We start from the raw sequence: 23,753 nt of genomic DNA, 5'->3' as shown, positions 1-23,753 counted from the left end.
TAGCACAAGAACAGCACATTAGTACCTTAACCAAAAACTGTGGGAAAACCTGAAGAGAAACACCTGCCTCCCACCCTCTTTTCTCCCCAATCACAAATAACTACAAGAACACTTCAACTATAATAAGCCGAGAATAACGTAAGCTGATCAAGCAATTCAAAGGTTATCTGATTTCAAACCGCCGACCTTTTGGTTAGCAGCCATGGCTCTTAACCACTGAGCCACTAGGGCTCCTTTAAGGACACAAGGGCTCCTAACTGGAGAATGAAAAAGATTCCTTAAAGCGCTTAACTGCTAACCAAAAGGTCAGCAGTTCGAGCACACCAGCTGCTCTGGGGAGAAAGATGTGGTAGTCTGCTTCTGTGAAGATTTACAGTCTTGAAAACCCTATATTGGGCAGTTCTAGTCTGTCCTATAGGGTCACTATGAGTCGGAATCGACTCGATGGCAGTGGGTATTTGTTAGTTTACTTGCTATTCTGCTGGAAATTTCCAGAAGAGTTGCCTTCTTCAAATATACTTGCTTGAGGTCTCTGGAACCTCCCTCATTCATATGGACGAGTACAATATTACAAGAATTAAAAAAGACCATATTTTAGGCCTAGAAATAAACAAGGAAGCGCTAGATAAGAGAAGCAGCTAAAATGAATATGCATCTCAATAAAAGTGAAGTTGTATCTGCTTATCAAAAAGCCTAAAAGCCAGTAGAGGAAGTTCCAAGGCCCCTGGAGATGAGAGCACTGCAACAGAGGCAAATAATTCCCCAAGAGATGGTCAGGATGTTAACAACCCACTCATAAACCAGGCAGTGGAAAGGCCAAAGGCCGAGACTGACAGGGGATGACAGCATGCTGGCCAGTGCCCGAAAGGCTAACCCGGAGCTGCAGGCGGTTGCTGCTCCTTACTCTTGATAAAATAAAAACATAGGGGCCCCAAACCAGCTCAGTATGAGGCTGGTGGCCACTGAGGGCAACTTCACAATTATTAGATTACCTTCCTCTTCTTCCATTCCCTATACTTCTCCACATCCTCCAAGAAGAAGAGGGGCATCTCTCGCTTGAAATTCCTATTGGCTCTTCTCCCTCATTACGATTCACATGGGGTTTATCCCTCTCTTTCAGGGGGAGAAAAGATTCTTTATTAACAGAGGAGCCCTTAGGATCAGAGAAGCATTCTCCGGAGTGGGAGAAGTCTAGAGAAATCACAGCCCCTGTCCCCTTGGTGCCCTGTTCCTGAGGAGAGGGTGGGGTGCTTGGTCTAATACATGTGAGCTGGATGTATACAGTCAATGCATGTCTCCCAAAACGGAAAAAAATACTTTCAGTTTCAGATTTGCTCATTTTCGGCAAATGCATCCTCAGAAGTCTTTGATAAATTCTTCATTCCTCGAGCTTGTGGGCCATAGCTATCAACGGCTGGTGCAACTATGATAGCCTATTCTTTAATGAGAAAGCAGGTTAGGGCCTATTAATATATCCAGGGCACATTCAACCAGGTAGTCAACCACAAAAGGTATTGTACTCACAATGATGGGTATGGTGTTGGCTCGGGACAGGATCTGTTTGACCAGCCTGTACCGGTCATATAGTGGCTTCATCACCTGACGTTCATTCTTTGTTACCTGAAAAGCAAGAATAAGAGAGCTGAGACGACTGCTCACGGTGTCCACGCTTCCAGCTCTGGGGCCTTGTGGTCCCGGAATGAACACAGATGATTCAACTTAAGTCTTGCCATTCTTACAATATTTATTTAATATGACAGCATTACTTAGTCAATAAATATTTAAAATATCTACTTCAGCCACCAGCATGCTGGAAATTACTCCATCAGCAGTACTGCTTTTTCTAAAACAAAACTATGATCATTATTAGATCCCTGCTTAAAACTCCTCAAGGTTCAGAATTCCAAGACTATTAACTATTCTCTGGTTCTAGGAAAGAAGAAACGTGTATTTCTATTGTAATACATATCCTGCAGTTCTGTAATCAATTAATTTACATGTCTTTCTATCTCATGAAATTGTTGTGTATTTAATGACAAGATTCAAGGAACATTTGATGAAAGAATAAATGGATTGGCTTATCTTTGTATTCTAAAATATGGCACAGGGTTCAACAATTTTTACTGAACTAAAGGACTGATTCCATGGGCAGTGGGGAGAAATCAAGTCGAACTCTCTGGTGTAGTATTTAAAGCCACTCATGGCCCTCATCTAGCTAACCAACCTCATTATCTGCTGCTACACCTCTTCCTCATCATTCTCAAGCTCTAGAAGTAATAAACAAACTAGGCAATCTCTTAGCTACTTGCCTTGTTCCTTCTGCCCTGGAATGGTCTCTTCTTTGCTCTTTTGGCAAATTCCAGATCAAGAGCCACCTCCTCTGTGAAGCCTTCCTCCAACATCCTCCATTCTGGAAGATTTCCTCATTCTCTCCTCTTTGTCACCACTGCCCCCTGGGAACACCCTGTAATTTCACTGATAGTTTTACATTATATAATAAATATTTGTTGACATATCTGTCTCCTCCTTTAGACTGTAAGCCCCTTGAGAGCAGGAGTCTATGTTTTTGTATCCCTAGTAGCTATTTCAGTGCCTAATATAATGGAAATATTCTATAAATATTTGTGTAATGACTAAGTGGATATTTCAAGCATAAACCCGTCATTACCACCACCAGCTGCTGTTGACTTGACCCCAGTGTCAGAGTAGAACTGTGCTCCATAGGTAGATAGGCCTAATTCACAGATGAGCGTCTATTTCCCTTAGTTATTTAAATGGGGAAGGAGATGAAGTTATCTTTGCTACAAGTTTTCTGTTTGTCTTCAGCATTTTATTTCCATTCCACATATAATAAGGCAGGAGTTATAGAGATAAAAAAGGGCAAGTAGCACTGGCTTTGACCATTTTTCTTAGGGGCCTTTTTGGGCCTTCAACTTTGAAGGCAACCCTAGATTATGTATAAATGGATTATCATTTGCTGCCTTTTGTATATGCCTGCCACAAAGTGACCAACTATAAGCATAGTTAGGATAAACTTCACAAGCTAGGGTATGATACTGCCATCATGCAAAGATATTTTTTGTGGATTTATCTTCTATCATTAATAATAATAGCAAGTTTTTATTTGTATCTCTTCTGTTATCATAATATTAAAAGGCAGCTGACATTTTTCTGCTTCTACTATCTACAGTACCAAAAGGAATTTAAAAATTAGTGTTTCTTAAAAAAATGACTGTCAAGGCTGGAAGGAAACTCAAATTATTTTATATGAAAAAGAACTGAAGATCCAAAAAAAAAACCTGAGAATCCAACACAGGTGTTATTAATACACACTCACCACAATGGCTAAAATGAAAAGACAGGTAATATCAAGTGTCAGCGAGAATAGTGAACAATTGAAACTCTCCTTCACTGCTGGTAAGGGTGGAAAACTATTTGACAGTATTCATTAAAGCTGAACATATGATTCATCAATTCCACTCTTAAGTATATACCAAACGAAAGTAGACTTATGTTCACCAAAAGACATATACATGAATATTCATATCAGCATTGCTTATAATAGCCCTAAACTGCAAACCACCCAAACACTCATCAACGGTAGAATGGATAAGGTATGTTTCCACAAATTAAATACTACATTGTGTTGAGAAGGAATAAACCACAGCTACATGCAACATCATGGATTAATCTCACAAAAACAATGCTGAGTAAAATAAGCCAGACATAAAAGAATATATACTGTATGATTCCACTTACATAAAGTTAAAAAATAAGCAAAACTAGTCTATAGTGTTAGAAGTCAAGGTACCCGTTGCTGTTGAGTCAATTCTGACTCATAACGACCCTACAGGACAGAGTAGAATTGCCCCACAGGGTTTCTGAGGCTGTAATCTTTACGAAAGCAGACTGCCACATCTTTCTCCTGCAGAGGGGCTGGTGGGTTTGAACTGCTGACCTTTTGGTTAGCAGCTGAGCACTTAACCACTGTGCCACCAGGGCTCCTTAGAAGTCAAAGTAGTGGTTTCTATTGGTGGGGTCTGGGAGCGGGGGTGGGAGGAGGGTGGTATAGACTGGAAGGGGTTGAGGAGGGTTTCCAGAGGATTTGCAACATTTTGCTTCTTGATCTGGGTGCTGGTTACACTAGTTTTTGAAAAATCATCAAGACAGATATTTATAATTTGGGCTCTTTTCTATATTTATGCTATACTTCAATAAAAGTTCAATGATAGCCACAAATAAGTCTGAAGAACAGAAATAAAGTGGCTTGCACAACGTCACATGTAAAATGATAAAATTTAGGACTGGAACCCATGAAATAACCTTTTCATACAAGACATAATACAAGACTTGTCTATTAAAAATATTGCAGATAAGATTAGGGCACTTCCTAATTGTTGCCACATGACACGTGAAATACACGTGCAATAAAATATGATGTTCATGATAGACGACAGATGGTTTAGTGACCAAAAGAATACTACTTTTACCAATGATAATATTGACAAGACAGCATTTCCCCATTGCAGACCAGCATGCTAGTACCTAACTATTTGCTGGAAACATCTTTGGAATGTGGAAGTAAGTTTAGCTGGTAAAATTAGTCAAATAAGACAAATTTGACAAACCAAATTCCTTTCTAATATTTTGTTCAGAAAGGACGTTTTCTATTTCGAGTAGATGAAAAGGACTGTTGAACAGTAGCACAGATGCACATCTTTGTGAGAAATTATGGTATAGACAGACAAGATGCTATATTACCTCAAAATTTTCTAGTAAAATAAACACTAGTTCGAGTTTGTATGTGGAAGGGTACCTCTGAGTCATAAAACTGCTAGAAGGGGAAGACAGAACGGGATGGATTCTGAAAACTGTTGCATTCTTGGCCCATGCACTTTATCATCAGGTAATGACAGTAGGCTGTCTGTACGAAGAACAGATAATCCAAAATAGCAGATAACCGACTTACAGTATTTATGTATGGCTTTAGAATTTGTATTTATATTTGAACATGACTATGTTTACTGTCTTGTTAGTTTCTAAGGTTTTAAAACACATGAGTAAATACCAATGAGGAAGAGACTCAAAAAGAACCCAGAAGCTCTGATTAAAGGACTTTTCTTTCCTCCTCTACATTTACCATCAAAAAAAAAAAAACACCAACCAAACCCGTTGCCATCTTGAGTCAATTCTGACTCACGGCAGCCCTACAGAACAGAGTACAGAGTAGAACTGCCCTATAGGGTTTCAGAGGAGCAGCTGGTAGATTCGAACTGTTAACCTTTTGGTTGGCAGCCAAACGCTTAACAACTGGCGCCACCAGGGCTCCACATTTACTATCAACGGGTACTATTTGAAGAAGGCAATAGAGTAAGCTGCAGTTATTTGTTTTATTTCTCTCTGATAAGATCTTTTGATGAGACCCTTAAATGTTGAAAAGGACCCAATTTAATAACAGAGAATTACGTGCTGGTGTCTAAATGAGTGTTTTTATATACATGTCAGTTTGTCATATAGTGCCCTGTTAAAGCAAATAGCCTTGTTAAAAAAAAGTGTACCTGCCACTAGAAGGAGCAGATAACCGTTTTGGCCTGTGATCGTAAATGCATCTGTTTAAATCAGAATAGGTAGACTCAGCAAAAACCCAAAAACCCAAAAGTACTTGCTCTTCTGAAAAACTGGGTGTTTGCAATAATAGGTTAGTTCTGGAAGCACTTATTTTTCTTTTAAGAAAAGCTGTTGCCCAAATGGTATTTAGAATCCAGGGTCCATGGTAATATCATAGATCTAAGAATTAAAAGGTCTCTCTTGGGTTTTCAGCTGGCCAGATAACAAGTGAATTCTGCTTTTCCTGAGGAGGTTGGAGTATCATGTTCCAGAGACAAGCAGAGAGCCTGGCCTGGGACCAGGAATAAAAGATACTCAGCTTTCCTACTGCACTTTTCCCTGCCTATGAGATGTTAGAATTTGGAGTCAAAAAGACGTTCTTCCTTCATCTGAAACAATGATGAAAGAAAAAGGAGTAATAAGGCTGGACTAAACCATGAGTTGGAGTCAACTTGATAGCAACTGGTTTGGAGTGAGTCCCTGGATGGTGCAAATGGTTAACGTGCTTGATTGCTAAACGAAAGGTTGAAGGTTTGAGTCTACCCAGAGGCACCTCAGAAGAAAGGCCTGGTGATCTACTTCTGAAAAATTAGCCATTAAAAACCCTATGAAGCATAGTTCTACTCTGACACACATTTGGTTGCTATGAGTTGGAATTGAGTCCACAGCAACTGGTAGTGGTAAGAAGTAGTATTTCATATTCCTAATGATAAGAGTGCTAAAAAATGTACGTTCGTTCTCCTGACTCAGTCATTTAATAACAGGTAAGCCTCAGAGAACAGAACATATAATTGTGACAGAAGTAAAAACTATCATTTACTGTGCAACTCTCCACAGCCACCCACCCCACCTCCTCTGTACCAGACACCCAAGGTTTTAAAACTTTGGAAACTAACAAGACAGAAAACATAGCCATGTTCAAATTTAAGTTAAATTCTAAAGCCATATCTAAATACTATCCTTGGTTATCTGCTATTTTGGATTACTGATCTTTGCACAGACAATGTATTGTTATTACCTGATAAGAAAGAAGACAGAGTTGTTGTTTTTCTCAGTGCATGGGCCAAGAATGCAACAGTTTTAAGAATCCATCCCATTCTGTCTTCTCTTTGTAGCAGTTTTATGACTCAGAGGCATCCTTCAACACAAACTCAAATATATGTATATATATGTTGTTCGGTGCTGTCAAGTCAGCCTGAAAGTGGTAACCCCGTGTAAAACAGAACGAAATGCTGTCTGGTCCTGTGCTATCCCTATGGTGGGATGCAGATTGGACCATTGAGATCTATAGGGTTTCCAATGTCTGATTCTTAGAAACAGATTGCCAGGCCTTTCTTTTTAGTCCATCTTAGTCTAGAAGCTCAGCTGAAAGGTGTTTAGCCATCATAGCAACATGCAAGCCTCCAATGACAGATGTGCGGTGGCTGCGCATGAGGTGCATTGGCTGGAATTGAAACTGGGTCTCCTACATGGAAGGTAAGAGTTCTACCACTGAACCACCAGTCACTATATATTAACTCATTGATGTTGAGACGATTCTGAGTAGAACTGCCCCATAGGGTCTCCAAGGCTGTAATCCTTACAGAAGTAGACTGCCACATCTTTCTCTGTGGCTGATAGGTTCGAACTGCTGACCTTCTGGTTAGCAGCTGAGTGCTTAACCACTGCACCACCAGGCTCCTTAGCACTATTATGATAAACAGAGAAAATACTGAAGTTGTCAAGGATTTCATTTTACTTGAATCCACAATCAATGCCCATGGAAACAGTAGCCAAGAAATCAATGATGTATTGCATTGGGCAAAAGCTGGACAATGAATAAGGGAGACTGAAGAAGAATTGATGCATTTGGAATTATGGTGTTGGTGAAGAATAACGAATATACCATGGACTTCCAGAAGAATGCACAAATTTGTCTGGGAAGAAGTACAGCCAGAATGCTCCATAGAAGCAAGGATGGTGAGACTTCATCTCATGTACTTTGAAGATGTTATCACAAGGGACCAGTCCCTGGAGAAGGACATCATGCTTGGTAAAGTAAAGGGTCAGGCAAAAAGAGTGAAGATCCTTAACAAGATGGATGTTCACTGCAGCATTATTCACAACAGCAAAAAGATGGAAACAACCTAAATGCCTATCAGTGGCTGAATGGATAAACAAATTTTGATACATACATACATACAATGGAATACTACCAATGATAAAGAACAATAATGAGTCTTACAACATCTTATAACATGGATGAATCTGGAGGACATTATGCTGAGTAAAATAAGTCAAACACGAAAGGACAAATATTGCATGATACCACTTTTATAAATAGTCAAAAATAGGTATACACACAGAAAGCAATGTTCTTTGATGGTTACCAAGGATGGGAGGGGGAATCACTTACTAGATAGTAGACATATGTTAATTCTGGTGATGGGAAAGGCAGTACACAATATGGGGGAAACCAGCACAACTTGACCAAGGTAAATGAAGACACTGAGAGGTACACAAGAATAAAGGACAATGATGGTAAATGCTATTATAACAGATACAATTTTGCAACAACAGCAATCACAAGAAAAAAAAATATGTGACTGGTTACACAAGTAGATATGTATGCTATATGGGTGTGGGAAGGTGTATGGTAGTACATGTGCATACATATACAGATATATTTGTGGGCATATGTATGTATCTACATGTTTGTATGTGCTGCATATATATTCATATATCCAATAAAGCACATTGGAGGCATAGTTATGGATACTTCCTAGACATATTCAAATACTTCACGGAATTGATTTACTGGGTTTGAAGGGTTAGGACCAAAGTCTCATGGGACAACTAGGTCAATTGGCATAATTTAGTTTATAAAGATAATGTTCTACATCCTGGTTTGGTGAGTAGCATCTGGAGCAAAGGGGAGTGACAGAAACCAAAGACTCAAGGAAGAAATTAGTCCTAGAACCACAGCCTCTTCTAGGTTGAGATCAGAACTAGATGGTGCCTGGCTACCATTACCGACAATCATGACCAGGGACACAATAGAAGATCCTGGTTAGAATGGGAGAAAAATGTAGAACAAAACTCAAATTCATAAAAAAGACCAAAGTTACTGGACTGCTAGAAACTAGAGGAACCCCTGAGACTATCACCCTAAGATACCCTTTCAACCTGGACCTAAATCCATTCTAGGAGGTTACCTTTCAGTCAAATAATAGATTGGCCTATAAAATAAACAATAACACCCGTTAGTAATGTGCTCCTTTAAACAATCAACTATACGAGAGCAAACGGTCAACATTCACTCAAAGCAAAGATAAGAAGACAAGGAGGGACAGGGTAACTGGATGGATGGAAATGGGGCAGGTGGGGTGGAAATGGTGATGGTGCTGATACATTGAGGGGAATATAACCAATGTCACAGAACAATCTGTGTATGAATTGTTGAAAGTGAATCTAATTTGCTGTGTAAACTTTCACCTAAAACACAATAAAATATTTAAAAAAATAAAAGTAATCTTACTAATCTCCTTTTTCCAAAAGTAAAATTAAAGATTAGGGAACCCCACTTGCAAGATACTGAACGTAGAAGATCCATTTCTAAAACCAGAAAATTTACCCCAATCAGAAAATCCAATACATCCACATACCGGCCGTCCATGAATGCTTTCATAATATAACAGCGCTTTCTGCAGAGCCACTTTCTCATTAGCAATCTGGTCTTTGGTCATATCCTGTATAAACACCAGGACACAGAAATGAAAGAGGGGAAAATACTTGTTAACATTTCAGCTTTGCTATTTAAAGAAATTTCCCAAAGAAAGGTTAAAAAGAATCCTCATACAACAGCTCTCTCCGTTTATACCCAAAGCTCACTGAGGAGTTAGCTATTACTGCCTCTTGCTCAAAATACGGATAGCATAGCAGATTCACCATCAACTACTTGCATCTTCTACGCAGCAGCAAAGGCATGAATACTGAGGTAAGCAAGGTTGCAACGCACATGGGGCTTAGGTTAATGGCCCAGGTAATGACTCCAGTGTCAGGTTACTTAGTCCCAAAGGTTTGTCTATAATCCTTTTACCTCAGAGACTCAACAAAACATCTATTAAACAAGTCCAATCTGCAGTATGTACAATAGTTTTCTGTTTTCAATTTTCAGTCAATAACCAAAGTACCCACAGTCAAAAGACTCTGAGGTTGTTTGATCTACTTCTCTAGACATCTAAGAGCGTTGGGTTCAGGGTGTGGGAAGTTTCAAAAGCATCAGTGCATCACCCTTCCCTTTGGGATTCATATGGCATGGCCTAAGTGTCTACCGTATTGGCTTAGGATCAGCAGTCAGCTCGGGGGCCTTCACAGATTCATCACACCTTAATGTCCTCCGGACGGCTGCTTTCTGCCCGCTTCTCCTGGAGCTTCCTCTGGATGGATTCCAGTGTGGCTTCAACACTAGGCTTGATTGCTTTATCTACCAGTTCTTGCTTCTTCTCATCTTCTTTCTCAAGTTGGGAACCGAAACTCTTGGGGAGTGTGTTGCTCCGCTGCCGCATCCTGGGGGTAAGGTCTTCTTCAGATATCTTTAGTTTTGACTCTAGTTGAAAAGATTTGCGGGTAAAGATATATGAGAATTGATGTCTGCTGAACCCTAAATGTTTTCCTGTGGTGTCAATAATTGCTTAGCCCCACCCATCTTTTTTTTCATAGAGTATCTAATTATAATATTAGTGGAAATCCTCTGGTTATTATGTAAAACCTGAGATAATGATAATATCTTATTGGATTTATCTGGTGTGTTTCCTTAACTCTAATTCCTGAGAAAACTTTAGTTATTTCAGTGTCCATCCTTGGGCCACACTAATCTGTTTGCTGTTCTCAGAATGTGGCAGATGCCCTCCTATGCTTGTTCCATTAGTCTTTAAACGTATTTATGGATCAAATGCCCAACTTCTGGTCAACTTTCCCTGTATGACTTATATCCCTCATTTTGAAATTATGCTCACTTTGGATTCTATTTAGTTGTTTCTATGATTCTGTCCCCTAAAAGACAGCAAGCTCTTTGAGGGACAGGAACCAAACTGTTTTCAGAACTTTCTCTGTATCTCTGTCTTCTCCTCTTCTAACATGAAGCAAATGGAGCCTTGGATTAAACAGGTATTTAGTAAGTGTTGAATTGAAACCATCATTCTTATGTTAGTGATTTAGGGAGCTGTAGAGATGCTGCAGAATTTGTATCTTACTTGATCTGGGTTACCCTGCGACTGAGACCAGGGAAGGCGTTGCGGGGAGGGAGGGAGTCACTCTGATGAGCTGAGAGCACTGGGAAGGATCTTCAAGGAACCTGTCTTTTCTGGAATATCTTAGCAGTAGCACCTGGCATGAGGTGAGATGATGGATTTTGCACCTGGCTTACTGTAGAGAAACTGTGTCACATGTCCAGAACTTCACCCACCTTTAAGCTGTTTCCGGAATTTGGCAAGGTCATTTGTCCATTTCAGGACCTCTGGATTGGCTGCTTTGTCACTGTGGGAAGGCTGAGAAAAGGAAGTCTAGAGTAAATGTTTTGGAATTGGGGCAGGTAAAAGACGTGTTTCATGATCATTTTCATTTTAAATAGGAGGAAAAAGTTGAGTCTCATCCATCTGCATAGAAATGAACCATGATTAATCAGAGCAAACTTCACAGGTATAATTCTAGTCACAGGGTGGTGAAAACAGTTAAGCACTTGACTACTAGCTGAAAGGCTGGCAGTTCAAACCCACCCAGAGTCACCTCGGAAGACAGGCCAATTTGCTTCTGAAAGGTCAGAGCCTTGAAAACCCTATGGAATAGTTCTACTCTGCACAGACGGGGTCGTCCATGAGTCAGAATCAACTGGATGGCAACTAACAACAAACAACACTTTATAGCTAGTCAGTTTGGATGCTTTCAAACAATTCCTTAGAGGCAAAATGCCGGGTTTTACGACCATGGACTACTGTTAGGTTATTTCTAATGGAGCCTTTTCCATTATCTGCAGGGTTGGACTTGTAAGGCTAGCCGAGGAGAAAGCAGAAGGGTATATTTTACACTGCAGCCACCATGAAAAATGTCTTTCTGCCATTCTTCTGGGGAATACCAAGGATAGCTGAAGGCAGAATGAGGTCAGTACTAACAACATTTTAGAAGAAGATAATCTTGAATTAAGTTTTAACCAAACAAAAGACTTTATTCAATGATTTTTCCCACTCCTGCTAGCTGATAAATTTACAAAACATAGACTAAAGCTTTCAATTTATTCATGAAGATTAACTCACAGAAGAAAAATGCTGATACATGTTTGGGATTTATCAGAATTTACTACCCAGTTTTTATTGCCTTTTTGTTTTGAAATTCCCTGGCGACCTTTCATAACTTCTCTGCACTGCTGACACGCCCGTTTGTCAGGGGAGAGGAAGGGATGAGAACTCTGTGAGGAGACACTTACTCTGTACTTCCTCTCTTCTTCAAATCTGTCTTCAAACTTTCGAATCTTTTTTTTAAGGCTCTGAATCCTCCGTGTGAGCTGGGCAGGTGTCAGGTCCTCTTGCTCATCATCGTAGGACCCCAGAGAGGAGCTCCGTCGCCTGTGAGGGGCACGACTTCGGTCAGCCTCCCCATGAGCAGTCACTGCCCACTGACATGGGTTTTGGGGATGTGGGATGCCATGTTGTTGGGAGGAGGGGAGTCAAAACAGTCTCCATCCTCTTGAATAAGAGACAGTTGACTACTAATTTTTGAAATTTTAATTTTAAAACTTAAAATTAATTTTGTGACTTGAAGCTCTGTATTTCCCACCTATTAAATAGAACTAGCCTTTTGTAGCTCACAATTACAATTAGCAAAGGTCTGATAGGGCGTTCTGAAATGTGTGCCATGAAGCCTAGAAGTTAAATTTAAGAGAGCCTTGGAAAGAGGTGCTAATGGAAATTCTGTATGTGATGTTGCTGTTAGGCCACAGTTGAACCAAAAAACACCACCACAACCTGTGAAATAGGGTGGAGAATGTTCCTCCACAGACTGACACTTAAATTAAAAAGAAAAAAAAAATCCTAGTCACAGCACCATTCCTAACCTTTCTAATGTGGTGGGATGATGCTTTTTTAGCAACACAAAGAAACATACCTCATGAAAGAATGGGAATTTGGGGGAGAAGGAGGCACTTCCGTGTCATCCAGGTATTGCCTACTCTGCCCATAAGCATAGAACCGCGGAGAGAGCAAAGGGTCGCTGTCTTCGTCCAGAAGCTGACGAATCAGGCGCCCCGCCTGCGGGGAGAGGCGGGCTTCATCAGAGTTGATGCTTTCCCGCTGCCATGTGGAGAAAGTAGGGACAGGCTCTGGAAAACAGCGGTGGGTAGAGGTCAAAACTGCTCATTAAAGCACAACTGTTTCCAAAGTATTCTGAGTGCTTTCAGAGGCTGCCCATTGGTTTCTCATTTCAAATTTAAGGTCCAGGCTAGGGACACTATGCCCCAACTGAAATCATCAATATATCTGACAGTCATCATCTATCTATCTCTATTCTCATTTGCTCTCCAGGGAGAAACTGCATGGGCTGCCCTGAGGAATAGCCTTGAAGGAGGAGAGCCAAGAGTGTATGCTTCCAACTCTTCCGACAGGGCTTTAACAAATACTTTTCCATGTGAGGCCACTATTGAACAGAAAAGCAAGTGACGCAGGGAAGGAGATATTACCGCTACATCCCGCACTGAAATGACTAAGGGATCAAGCTAAGAAATCACATTAATCTTATGAGCGTCTATTTCTTTAGGTGTTTGCAACTTCCGTTTAGGTCATTCTGTAAACTGTTTTGCGTGCTTCTGCTTAGTGCCTTGGGATTAGCATATTTAAGATGCATGCTTTGCACTTGAAACTTTAAAAGTTGCTCAATACTGTAGTCAAAGTAAGATGAGTCTATACATTAGTCAAAAAAATTTAAAAAGATCGCCTTACAAAGGACAAATCTATACAGATTGGTTAGGCAATCTTTTAAAGAATAAAACATACTTATTTGGGGAGAGAAGAGGGTGATATTTATTTGTATTTACTACAAGATCTACCTCAATATATTCCTTTCCTCATTAACAAAAATTCTATGCAATAGAATTTAATGATAGATCTCAAATGATACAGGTAGTATCGTTTATAATACCCTCTGCATAAAATAACTGTTATGCTTTAAATTTACTTGTGGATGGCCATGATTTACACTAGGTTGCAGTTTGATCATGATCCTAAATTCTGGAACTCCTGGCGTTTGACTCATGGAACAGTTGCTCCTTCAGCTATCAAACTGTTTATAAAATTTACAAAATTATCTTAAATAAGTACTTCGCATTTTATGTAAAAAGACCATATTACAATTGTAGACCATTAGAGCCAGGTGAAACTTGACAAATCATCTAATCTTGTGATTCTCAACCCTGGCTGCATATCAGAATCATGCAGGGGGATTTAAATAACTACAAATACACAGGTCCTCATCCCACCCAATTAAACAGAGTATTTAGGTGAGGGCACAGATACGCAATACACACATACATAAACACAGATTTGAAAAAGCTGCCCAGGTGATTTTAATGTGCAGCCAGGTTTGAGAACCACTGTTCCAATCCAACAGATTATAGATATGGAAACTAAAACCCAAGAAAGTTTAGTGATTTGTCTAGGAATAAATACCTAATCAATGACAACAGTTGGAACTGGAAAATAAATCTCCTGACTTCCAAGACAGTGCTTCAATTCAATGTGCCAAGAGCTTCAATAACAATGACTACATACAATTTCTGAAGATGCCCACAGTGTAGTAGGAGAAATAAGCACATACACTTAAAAAGATTAAGCTCATGTGGAATGAGGTCCACAGATTTTCAAATTTTAAAGAAAACTAAGTTATCTGGGAACAAAGACAATGCTATAAATATTTGGAAAACTGAAAGCAGTTATCAACAGAGACTCAAAAAGTGACAAAGAATGTTGGCAGATGTATTTGGCCAAAGCTGGAGAGCAACAGGAGTTGTTTCATTATTTGTACTCACACTACTGGCCTGCTCCATCTAAGTAGCAGGGTTCAGATATGAGCAGCTCAGTACTGCAAACATAAAAAACCAAAAAAAAAACAAAACCAAACCCACTGCCGTCGAGTCGATTCCGACTCATAGTGACCCTACAGGACAGAGTAGAACTGCCCCACAGAGTTTGCAAGGAGCGCCTGGTAGACTCAAACTGCTGACGTTTTTGGCTAGCAGCCGTAGCACTTAACCACTATGCCACCGGTAAAAAATGGTTTGAGAGGTGAAAGAAAGGAAGGGTGAATTAAAAGTAATCCCTAGAAAAATTTTAAAAAAATTAGTGTTAGGTTTCAGAAAATGTAACTAATAAACTGACCAAATTGCATCTTCTATTTCATATTTCCTAAGACAGCAGTAATTTTCTATAGGGACTAAAATCAGTTAAGCCAGGACCGGGAAAGGGTTAAGATGGCTTGAACAGAGGGGCACATGAGCAAAACAATCAGGGGGAAGGGCAAGAAGGTTTACTGGGGACAGAGGGCATCAGGAAAACAAAGTCTGATGTTGATATTGGCATATGGGTGTGCTGGCTAGTTTGACATTTTTACTCATCAAAACCTCATTTGACAAAGTGTTAACTTTAGTCCTGAAGCTTTTTAATTTGTCTAGCAGAGTATCTCTTAACAATGTCACAACTAATCTCTGATTCAAGTTTTCAACCACATGGTCTCTGTGTACAAAAAATTTTGCAAAAAGAGTATGTGTGTGCCTGTGCCCATTAACGAAACACAAATTATAATTTTGAATTAACTATAAAAATACTAATCAAGGAACTCAATTATGGTGGTGTGACGCTTTGCGGCTAACACGGGGCCATCTGTAGGTTTTCCTTTGTTTACATAGCTATATTCTTGTATTTTCTTGACCGAGCATTTCACTGACAGAAAAACCGAATGTGTTGTGTTCCTAGTGTCACCAGCGGTATATATGAAGTGCACAGCTGCATAAATTCTAGATAATGGTTGTTACTCTCTTTTAAGGAGCCCTGGTGGCGCAATGGTTAAGAGCTATGGCTGCTAACCAAAAGGTCGGCAGTTCAAGTCTACCACTCACTCCTTGGAAACCCTAAGGGGCAGTTCTATCCTGTCCTATAGGGTTGCTATGAGTTGGGATCGACTCAACGGCAAAAGGTTTGGGTGTTTTTTTTTTTTTTTTTGTTATTTTCTCTTATTCTATTTATAATTTTAATCTGATCTTTTTAAAACAAGACTTTATTTCTTATAGCAGTTTTAGATTTACAGAAAAATGTTTGGGTGTTTTTTTTTTTTTTTTTGGTTATTTTCTCTTAAAGCATATTTAAAAATGAGCAATATAAAACCATCATTAATTTCAACTTTAGCAAAATAAAAACGAATCTGCACGTAGAAGAGAAGCGAGAAGTTTCTCTCCTATGCAACATGATATGCTTATATGATTTCTCCCTTTTCTTTCTTTCATTTTATTCTATAGTCTTGTAATTGAAGGCTGTATCCCAGAGTTATAAAACTGTATGTAATATGTAGTTCAATATAACTAAAGAACCAATAAAATCAACTCTTCGCCAGTTTTAGTTTGAAATGATCTAATAACACAAGGCTATCTCATGTTTTGGCACTCAGCCAGAAAAACAAGTAAGAACAAAATAAGAACAATAGGACATACGATAGTATGTCCAAGTGCATTACCTGCAAAGAGAGCCAGTTTGTGTATTCATTGTATTCAGTGTATTCACTGACCACTCCCAATTGCTGGCTTGGGAAATATTTTCTATTTTAACCAGTAACTCTAGAGCAATGCAGGAGATAAAGGTATTGCAAGAAAATTATTCAAAGGGACAAGAGAAAAGATTTGAAGCTTCAATATGGATTTTCATCTTAAAATACCACACAAAGTAAATGTGTTTTCATATCTAGACCAGAATTCCATGGGTACAGTGATTTTGATTTTAGCCACGCGTCTTGTGACAAATAACTCTCTGTATATGTATGGCATGTCTTCCTATTAAAAATTAATCCACCCAGGTCATCTGACATCACAGCAGGTCAGAAGCAACAGATAAAAACTGTACGCTTGCTAATAAAAAATAGGTCCTACGGGAATTCCAATTCACACACTACAGTACACATGGAAATAAAGGAAAATCACTGTAGGGAGAGGGAACGTAACTGAGTAATGCTAATGTGGTCACTGGGACTTAGCTATTCTCTACTTAGCTGGCTGTGTCCACTTACTACACAGAAGAAAATTGGCTACTCAGATGATTTACTTCTAAGAAATCTGCACAAAATTAACAGAGCTGATGTTTTCCACATTTCATTTCCAACTATATATTACTTAGAGCTATTACTACTTGGCATGATGTCATAACCATCTTTCAAGGAGGCCACTCAGGAGTGTTAGGAGATATTTGCACATCCAGATAAACAAAGATGTAAGCCCCATGGGGGAAGGTCTTTACTGGGGGAGAAAAACAAGGGAATCTTTTTATAAAAATTTCTTTAGTGCTCCAAAATTTAATCTCAGAACCTATTAAAATGTTCAAGCAGTCTTGCAAACTATCAGAGTTTAGAAGGAACCTTAGCAGTCAGTCTTATCAATCGACAATCTAATCCTTAAATTTCATATGTCAGCTTTGCCTCATTTGCAAATTTAATAAGCAGGCCATCAATAGCTACATTTAAGTCATTAATAAATGTGTAGAACAGGATAGAGCTGGGGACCTTATCTAAGGATAACATTTGATCCGTTTATCTGCACATTTAAGTGCAGTTGCTCAATCAGTTACTAATTCCTTCCCCTGCCTGACTGTCTTCTATCCCTTCCACATCTCTGACAAGCCTATCAAGTCAATGTCAAAGGCCCAGCTGACGTCTTTTCAGATACACTATTTCCTTAATACAGAATCTGGTAGCACCATCAAAGAAAAAAAAGAGCTTGGTGTGAAACAACTGTTGTTGTTGTTGTCAAGCACCCTTGAGTCAATTTTGGAATCACAGCGACCCTATGTCACAGAGTAGAACTGTCCCATAGAGTTTTCTAGGCTATAATCTTTACGAGAGCACATTGCCAAGTCTTTTTCCCATGGAGCCGCTGGGTTGGTTCGAACCACCAACCTTCCAGTTAGCAGTCAAGCACTTAACCGTTGCGCCACATTGTGAATTGATTCAAAATCCAAGCCAAACTGTTGGGTTGATTCTGACTCATAGCGACCCTACACAACATAGAGAAACTGCCCCATGCGGTTTCCAAGGCTGTGATCTTTAAGGAAGCCGACTGCCACATCTTTGTCCCTCGGAGCAGCTGGTAGGTTTGAATCGCCACTCTTTTTAGCAGTGAGCTCTAAACCACTGCACCACCAGGGCTCCTTGTGAATTGATTAGTCCTTAGTAAATCCATGAAGCCTCAGAAGACAGGCCTGGTGATCCGCTTCTGAAAGGCCATAGCCTTGAAAATCCTATGGAGCAGTCTTATTCTGAACACATGGGGTCACCATGAGTCAGAATCAATTTGACAGCAACCAACAACAATAAAATCTATGGAGGACTTAGTAATTACTGATTCCTCCTCTGTGTGTTTAGATCCCTCTATCATCATTAGGTAGAATTGGGCCTTGGTTTCAAAGAAGGCAAAGGCAAACTTAGGCTGATTTTTCCTGAAACTATACTTGGAAATATTTTTGGAAGATAACAACCACCACCACCAATCACACAGTACCTATCATGCGCCAGGCACTGTGCTGAGCACTTTACAGATATTAGCTCATTTAATCCTCACAACAAATTTACTGTTATATCTATTATCTACTGTTATTATCTCTATTTAAAGATGAGGAAATTGAGGCAGAAACTGAGACTAAGGTTTACTAACTTGCCCACAAAGCTGGTAAGTAGCAGAGCCAGAATTGGGACCCAGTGAGTCTGGTTCTTAACCACTGTGTTCCACTGCCCTGCTTGGTACATCTCTGGCATTGCAGAAATATAACTCGGAGACTGAAAATAAGTATATATAAAAAATGTTCACTGGAAGCAGTAACCAAATGATCAAAACAGATCTTGGAATGCATCCAAGTGGATTTTTTTAGGTATGCAAGTTCAATGACAAATACAAATGCAGTAACCGGCAAAAAAAAAAAAGAAAAAAAAAAAAGTCAAAGCAAGCTACTTTATAAATTACATGAATAATACAATTCACATTCCCTATTGAATGCAATGAAATGCTATTGAAAAGCAAAGCATTTTTTGTCCCAATAAACTTTTTTATTCCATCTACTTTCCCAGTAACAAAATAAAATTGTTGGTTTCCTTGATATTATTATTATTTATCTGGGAGGACATTCTTCACATTAAGTGATAAAATAGTTTTAAGGAGACTATAAGTTGCCTTTCAACCACTCTGGAGAGAATTTTCAGCTTTATAGTAGTCTCTTTAAGTGTACTGGGAGAAACTATAAATTTATCATAAGCCAAAATAAAAATAATCAAAATGAGCTCATTTCAGGAGAAGGAAGAAGAATCTATCTCAGCCTTTAGTGAAGAGAATGTGGGTACTATGAATCCTGACTAAAAAATCTTCAGTTTTATCTAAAGCTCTACGTTAATTATACGGGCAACTAAAAACAACTTCATATTCTTGAAGCCCAATTATAGCATTTATCTTGGTTACTGTTGTTTTTCTTTTATTTGGGTAATAGTGACAACTGTGGGACGTCTTTTGGTTGTTTTTAATGTATGATAAATGACTGACAAAACACGTGACTATTTCAAAGTACACAAAACAAGAACATAAAAGACCAACTCAGGAATGTATCACTTAAACTAAAAATAAATAAAAACCATACTTTTTTTTGCTCAATGGATTGTGAGAAGGGAAGATCTGACAAGATTTCAGACAGATAACCTAATTATAGGAAATGAACACATTTCTTAAATTGCAAGGAAGGAGAAGTAGAATAAAAAACCGTTCTCACTTCACTAATGCCCTGGGTATACGGAGCACAATGGAGTTACTCTTTTTCACCTTGTGGTCTTTTTAGCTTACCTTGTGGTTCCTCATCTAAGATCATTAACATAACCAGTACTCTCTAGTTTAAAAAAAAAAGGAGGGATAGAAGACAAGGAAATATTCAGGGGCTGATAAGGACTAATATTTCATAATTGTGATTCTCTGCTAAGTGATTGTGTTAAGTCATGCTGTTGTACTGAAATCAGGAACACAATTTCTCTCTCTTTGTAGCCTTCAAACTAATATACTGTGTGTCACACACAGACACTGCACGGCAGTCTGCAGAGGCAGACGGGCAATTATTTTTGGATATGCATCAGTATACGTTTGCATGCAGACACATGTATAATGAAAGCACAAGCAGCTTGATTACTGCTTCCTGACATACAGTTTTAACAAGATAAGGATACCTTCTTTTTCCTCAGCAATAAATTTACATTTTCACCAAAAATCTCTAGGAAAAAACAATCTAAAGCACTGTATCACAGGTTTTCAAATAAAGTGCACTTTTATTCCATGTTCTCTTTGATAAGCAAATCCCTGATGTGCTTGCTAAAGTGGGTGCTACTCAGTTCCTTGGCACTACAAGGGGGGAAACACTCACACACACACACACACACACACACCCCACCCATCAGCACTGCCGGTGAGTTAAACAGAAAAAAAAAAGGACTGCAAGGTGACACTTGATAAGAGGCAAACATATTTTCTTTCTGAGATTGCAATTACTATTGGCAACATTTTACATGTCAGGTAAAAGACTTTCAGTCATTGAGAAATGCAGTTACTTCTATGCACAGCACTCACTCTCCCCCATGCGTACGTACTCTTACATGCCTCTCATTTATGATTCTTTATGTTTTTGCAATATTAAATCATCCAAGTATCAGATGACCCTACCTTCCCAGCTCTTCCCATCACACAATGCAGCCAGGTCCAACTGGGGCACTTCGGGGACAAAGCTCTCCTGCTGGTCATCGGCGTCTTGACTCCTCTGCAGTTTGGCGTCAGGTATGCTGGGATGCTCCTGAATCTTCATTGTGGAGCTCTGCAAAAACAGCACAATGTCCCCAAATCCCTGCTGCTCTCACCAAAACCCAAAAATGTCTGCAGCAATTCCACTCCTGGATGAAACCTTCCAAGCCACCGCTGCTGATGCACCCAGCACAGAAATCAAAACCATGGCTCGATGTCCCCCGGATACTAGCTGGCCACCTGCATGCAAAAAGCAACTATCCATCTGCTCTCTTAACTTTTCTTCTCTGAGAAAAACAAGATGACTTCCTCGGGCTGCTTTTCCTGATAACTGTGGCCAGCTGACAGTCTTGATTATTACTGATTGGGGTAAGGAATAAGGGAAAGGAGTTTGTGTTTCCTTAAGGGAGTATGGCTCTCCAGGCTGTAAACAACAACAACAAAAACGGATATTGCTGTTGCTAAGGCTGCAGAAGCAACATGGTGTCTTTCGCATGCAGACTTCGCTGTCCCTTAGATAAACAGTCCTGGAAGGCCAGGAGCACAGGCGTTGTGCGTGCACGCTGCTCTCCTGCCAGCCCCACAGGCTTAGATCAATTCAGCGGGGCTAGCTGCACATTCCCAGGTTGCCTGTGGTTATTTTCTCCCTGAGTGTGGGGAGAACAGACTATTTATGGAGGAGCTCTGGGTATTAAAGCATTGTTGCGCAAATTCAAACAGCAGAGGGGTTTGGCGTCTCATCTCAGCTAGCAGTAAGAAGCACGTACTCTGGAAATGAGCCAAAATTACACAGGGAGCATGACTTTTTTTTTCTTTTAAGTGAAAAGCCCAGAGCTGGCAAGTCAGTGATGCATAATTTATATCTTACAAATATGCAGCTGTCACTTGTTTTCCTACTATTCATTTACTCTGAGTATTAATTAAATACTCAGCTACACTTGGCTTTGCTCCTCGGCTGCACCTATATCAGGTTGGAACATCTGGGAGATGGGAGAACCCTCCCCCAAAGGCTGATATTTTATTTAAGCAATTCTATGGCTTTTTTTTTTAAACGAAGCATTGAAATTAATTCTACTACATTGAAATTAATTTTTTATAACCTTGCTCTTTTGGTCTCTTGTAAGCCCAACCACTGTCACTTTTTCCTCTCATAAAATTATAAACAAGAGTGTTTACCAAAGTGTTTACATTTCTCAAGTACCACAGCTCTGTACAAAAGATTTTCTTTGAGAGTAACTGGAAATTTATTCTAGCAAATGTATTATCATTAAACAAAAAAACTAAAAACATCTGGAAATGGTTTCTTTAATGTATGAGAAATGGCCTTATGCTGAAAATAAAACACTACTTAAGACTTCCAGCTCCTTTTAACAGCTATCCAACCCACTTTGATATCACCAAGGGAATATACGAGGATTTACGATTACATTTCCATGAAATGATGCAAGAGGGCCAGTACCTTCTTCATGTTTGGGATAAAATGAAATACCATTAATCAGTTCATGATGAGCTACTAAAGCTAGACGGAAATACCAAGTAAATCTGGGGCTTTAAAGTGACTTTAAAAATGCTGTTTGTCTATTGGGGAAAAAAAAAAGATTATGCATTTATGTCACAAAAATTATTTGTCCCTTGAGCTGAATCTTAAGTGGGCCATGACTGAATAGCCAAAGCTGGTGCTCAGCTTTCTAAAAGTTACAGAGTCAATCAGTCACCAATCTCTATGTGTATGTGTTAGAACATGCATACAGCAAATAAACATTTTCTAAATAAAGATTTACAACCCTTTTGACATCTAGAGACATCAAAAAAAAAAAAAAGATACAAGAAACATAGTTTCATATTTTCAGTATGGTATTTTCTTCAGGAGGAAGATACATATCAAGTCATTTAAGCCATAATGCAATGGAAAGGGGACAAATTTTGCTTACAGGGAGACCTGGGTTTGAAGCGTGATGCTGACATTTACTAGCCTGGTGCCCTGGCTGAGTTGCTCTACTTCCCTGAGCCTCCACTTCCTAATCTATAAAATAGCATCAATGATACTAATTTTGTAAGGTTATTTTGAAGACCCAAGAGAATGTATGAAAAGCCTCTAGCATGGTGCCTGGAGCAGAAAAGCACATGAATGGAAGCTGTAACTGTTATTATTATTATTAGGAACCACATGAAGATGGGTAAAGCACTGCCCCATCTCAAAATCACTAGAAAGAGGAGTTGGAGACAAGGTATAGAAACAACTGCAATTCAAGATGAAATGTGCTACAACAAGGAGTGGTACAAAGTTTTAAGTGCATTATGAAAAAATATCAGAGAAAAGAGCCACTAATATTCCCATCAAGTGGCCCTGGTGATGCAGTGGTTAAGTGCTTGGCTGCTAACCAAGAGTTTGGCAGTTCAAACCCTCCTAGCCACTCTGCAGGAGAATGACCTAGCAACCTGCTCCTGTAAAGATTATAGCCTAGGAAACCCTATGGGGCAGGTCTACTTTGTCACATGTGGTCACAATGAGTTGAAAGTCAACTCAACAGCACCTAACAACACAACACAATGTTCCCATCATGAATCGGCAATAGCAATTTTGACTTGGGGGAAGAATGGACAAGGAAGAGTCAGTCTGAAGGGCAGAGGGGTGTGGGTCAGAGGAGGTGGAAGAGCGAGTGGAAAGGCAGGCATGGCAGTGTGATACACTTGGCCACATAGTAAGAGTGGTTCAAGGTGGCCAACCCTTAGGATAGAAAAGGAGGAGATGCAGATGATAATGCGGCCAGATGAGCAGACACTGAACTGTAAAAGGCTGGGCTAAAGTTTGGGTTTTACCTGTAGTAGATAATGGAAAGCCACTGAAAGATTTTAACATCAGAGAAATAAGAACAAAATGTGTTTTGGAGGATGATTGCTTGGAGATGGAAATGCAAGACAGTGGAAAGAGCTACAGGCTAAGCTGTGCTCTGCCAGCAGTCTGTGTCCTCTCCTAACGCCAGCCTCTGGCTCTGCCCCTGCTCTCCCAATGCCAGTCTCTGGCTCTGCCCCTGCTTTCCCAACGCCAGCTGGTTCTGCCTTGCTCTCCTAATGCCAGTCTCTGGCTCTGCCCCTGCTCTCCTAA

General features: G+C 39.6%; 1 protein-coding gene across 1 annotated transcript in view; it reads right to left on the bottom strand.

Moving 5' to 3' along the window:
* Positions 1 to 23,753, bottom strand: part of FAM13A (family with sequence similarity 13 member A) — a 109,734-nt gene that overhangs the window by 15,996 nt on the left and 69,985 nt on the right. Inside the window, exons 7-13 of the mRNA XM_023725108.1 lie at positions 20,573 to 20,720; positions 12,745 to 12,958; positions 12,068 to 12,206; positions 11,054 to 11,135; positions 9,975 to 10,195; positions 9,252 to 9,335; positions 1,525 to 1,620 (exon numbers count right to left, since the gene is read on the bottom strand). Coding sequence (XP_023580876.1) covers positions 1,525 to 1,620; positions 9,252 to 9,335; positions 9,975 to 10,195; positions 11,054 to 11,135; positions 12,068 to 12,206; positions 12,745 to 12,958; positions 20,573 to 20,720 — 984 coding nt within the window. The remainder of the gene's footprint in view (positions 1 to 1,524; positions 1,621 to 9,251; positions 9,336 to 9,974; positions 10,196 to 11,053; positions 11,136 to 12,067; positions 12,207 to 12,744; positions 12,959 to 20,572; positions 20,721 to 23,753) is intronic.

Source organism: Trichechus manatus, unplaced genomic scaffold (genome assembly GCF_000243295.1).
Source record: "Trichechus manatus latirostris isolate Lorelei unplaced genomic scaffold, TriManLat1.0 scaffold00286, whole genome shotgun sequence".
NCBI lineage: Eukaryota > Metazoa > Chordata > Mammalia > Sirenia > Trichechidae > Trichechus > Trichechus manatus.
This window is presented reverse-complemented; position numbering and strand designations above follow the sequence as displayed.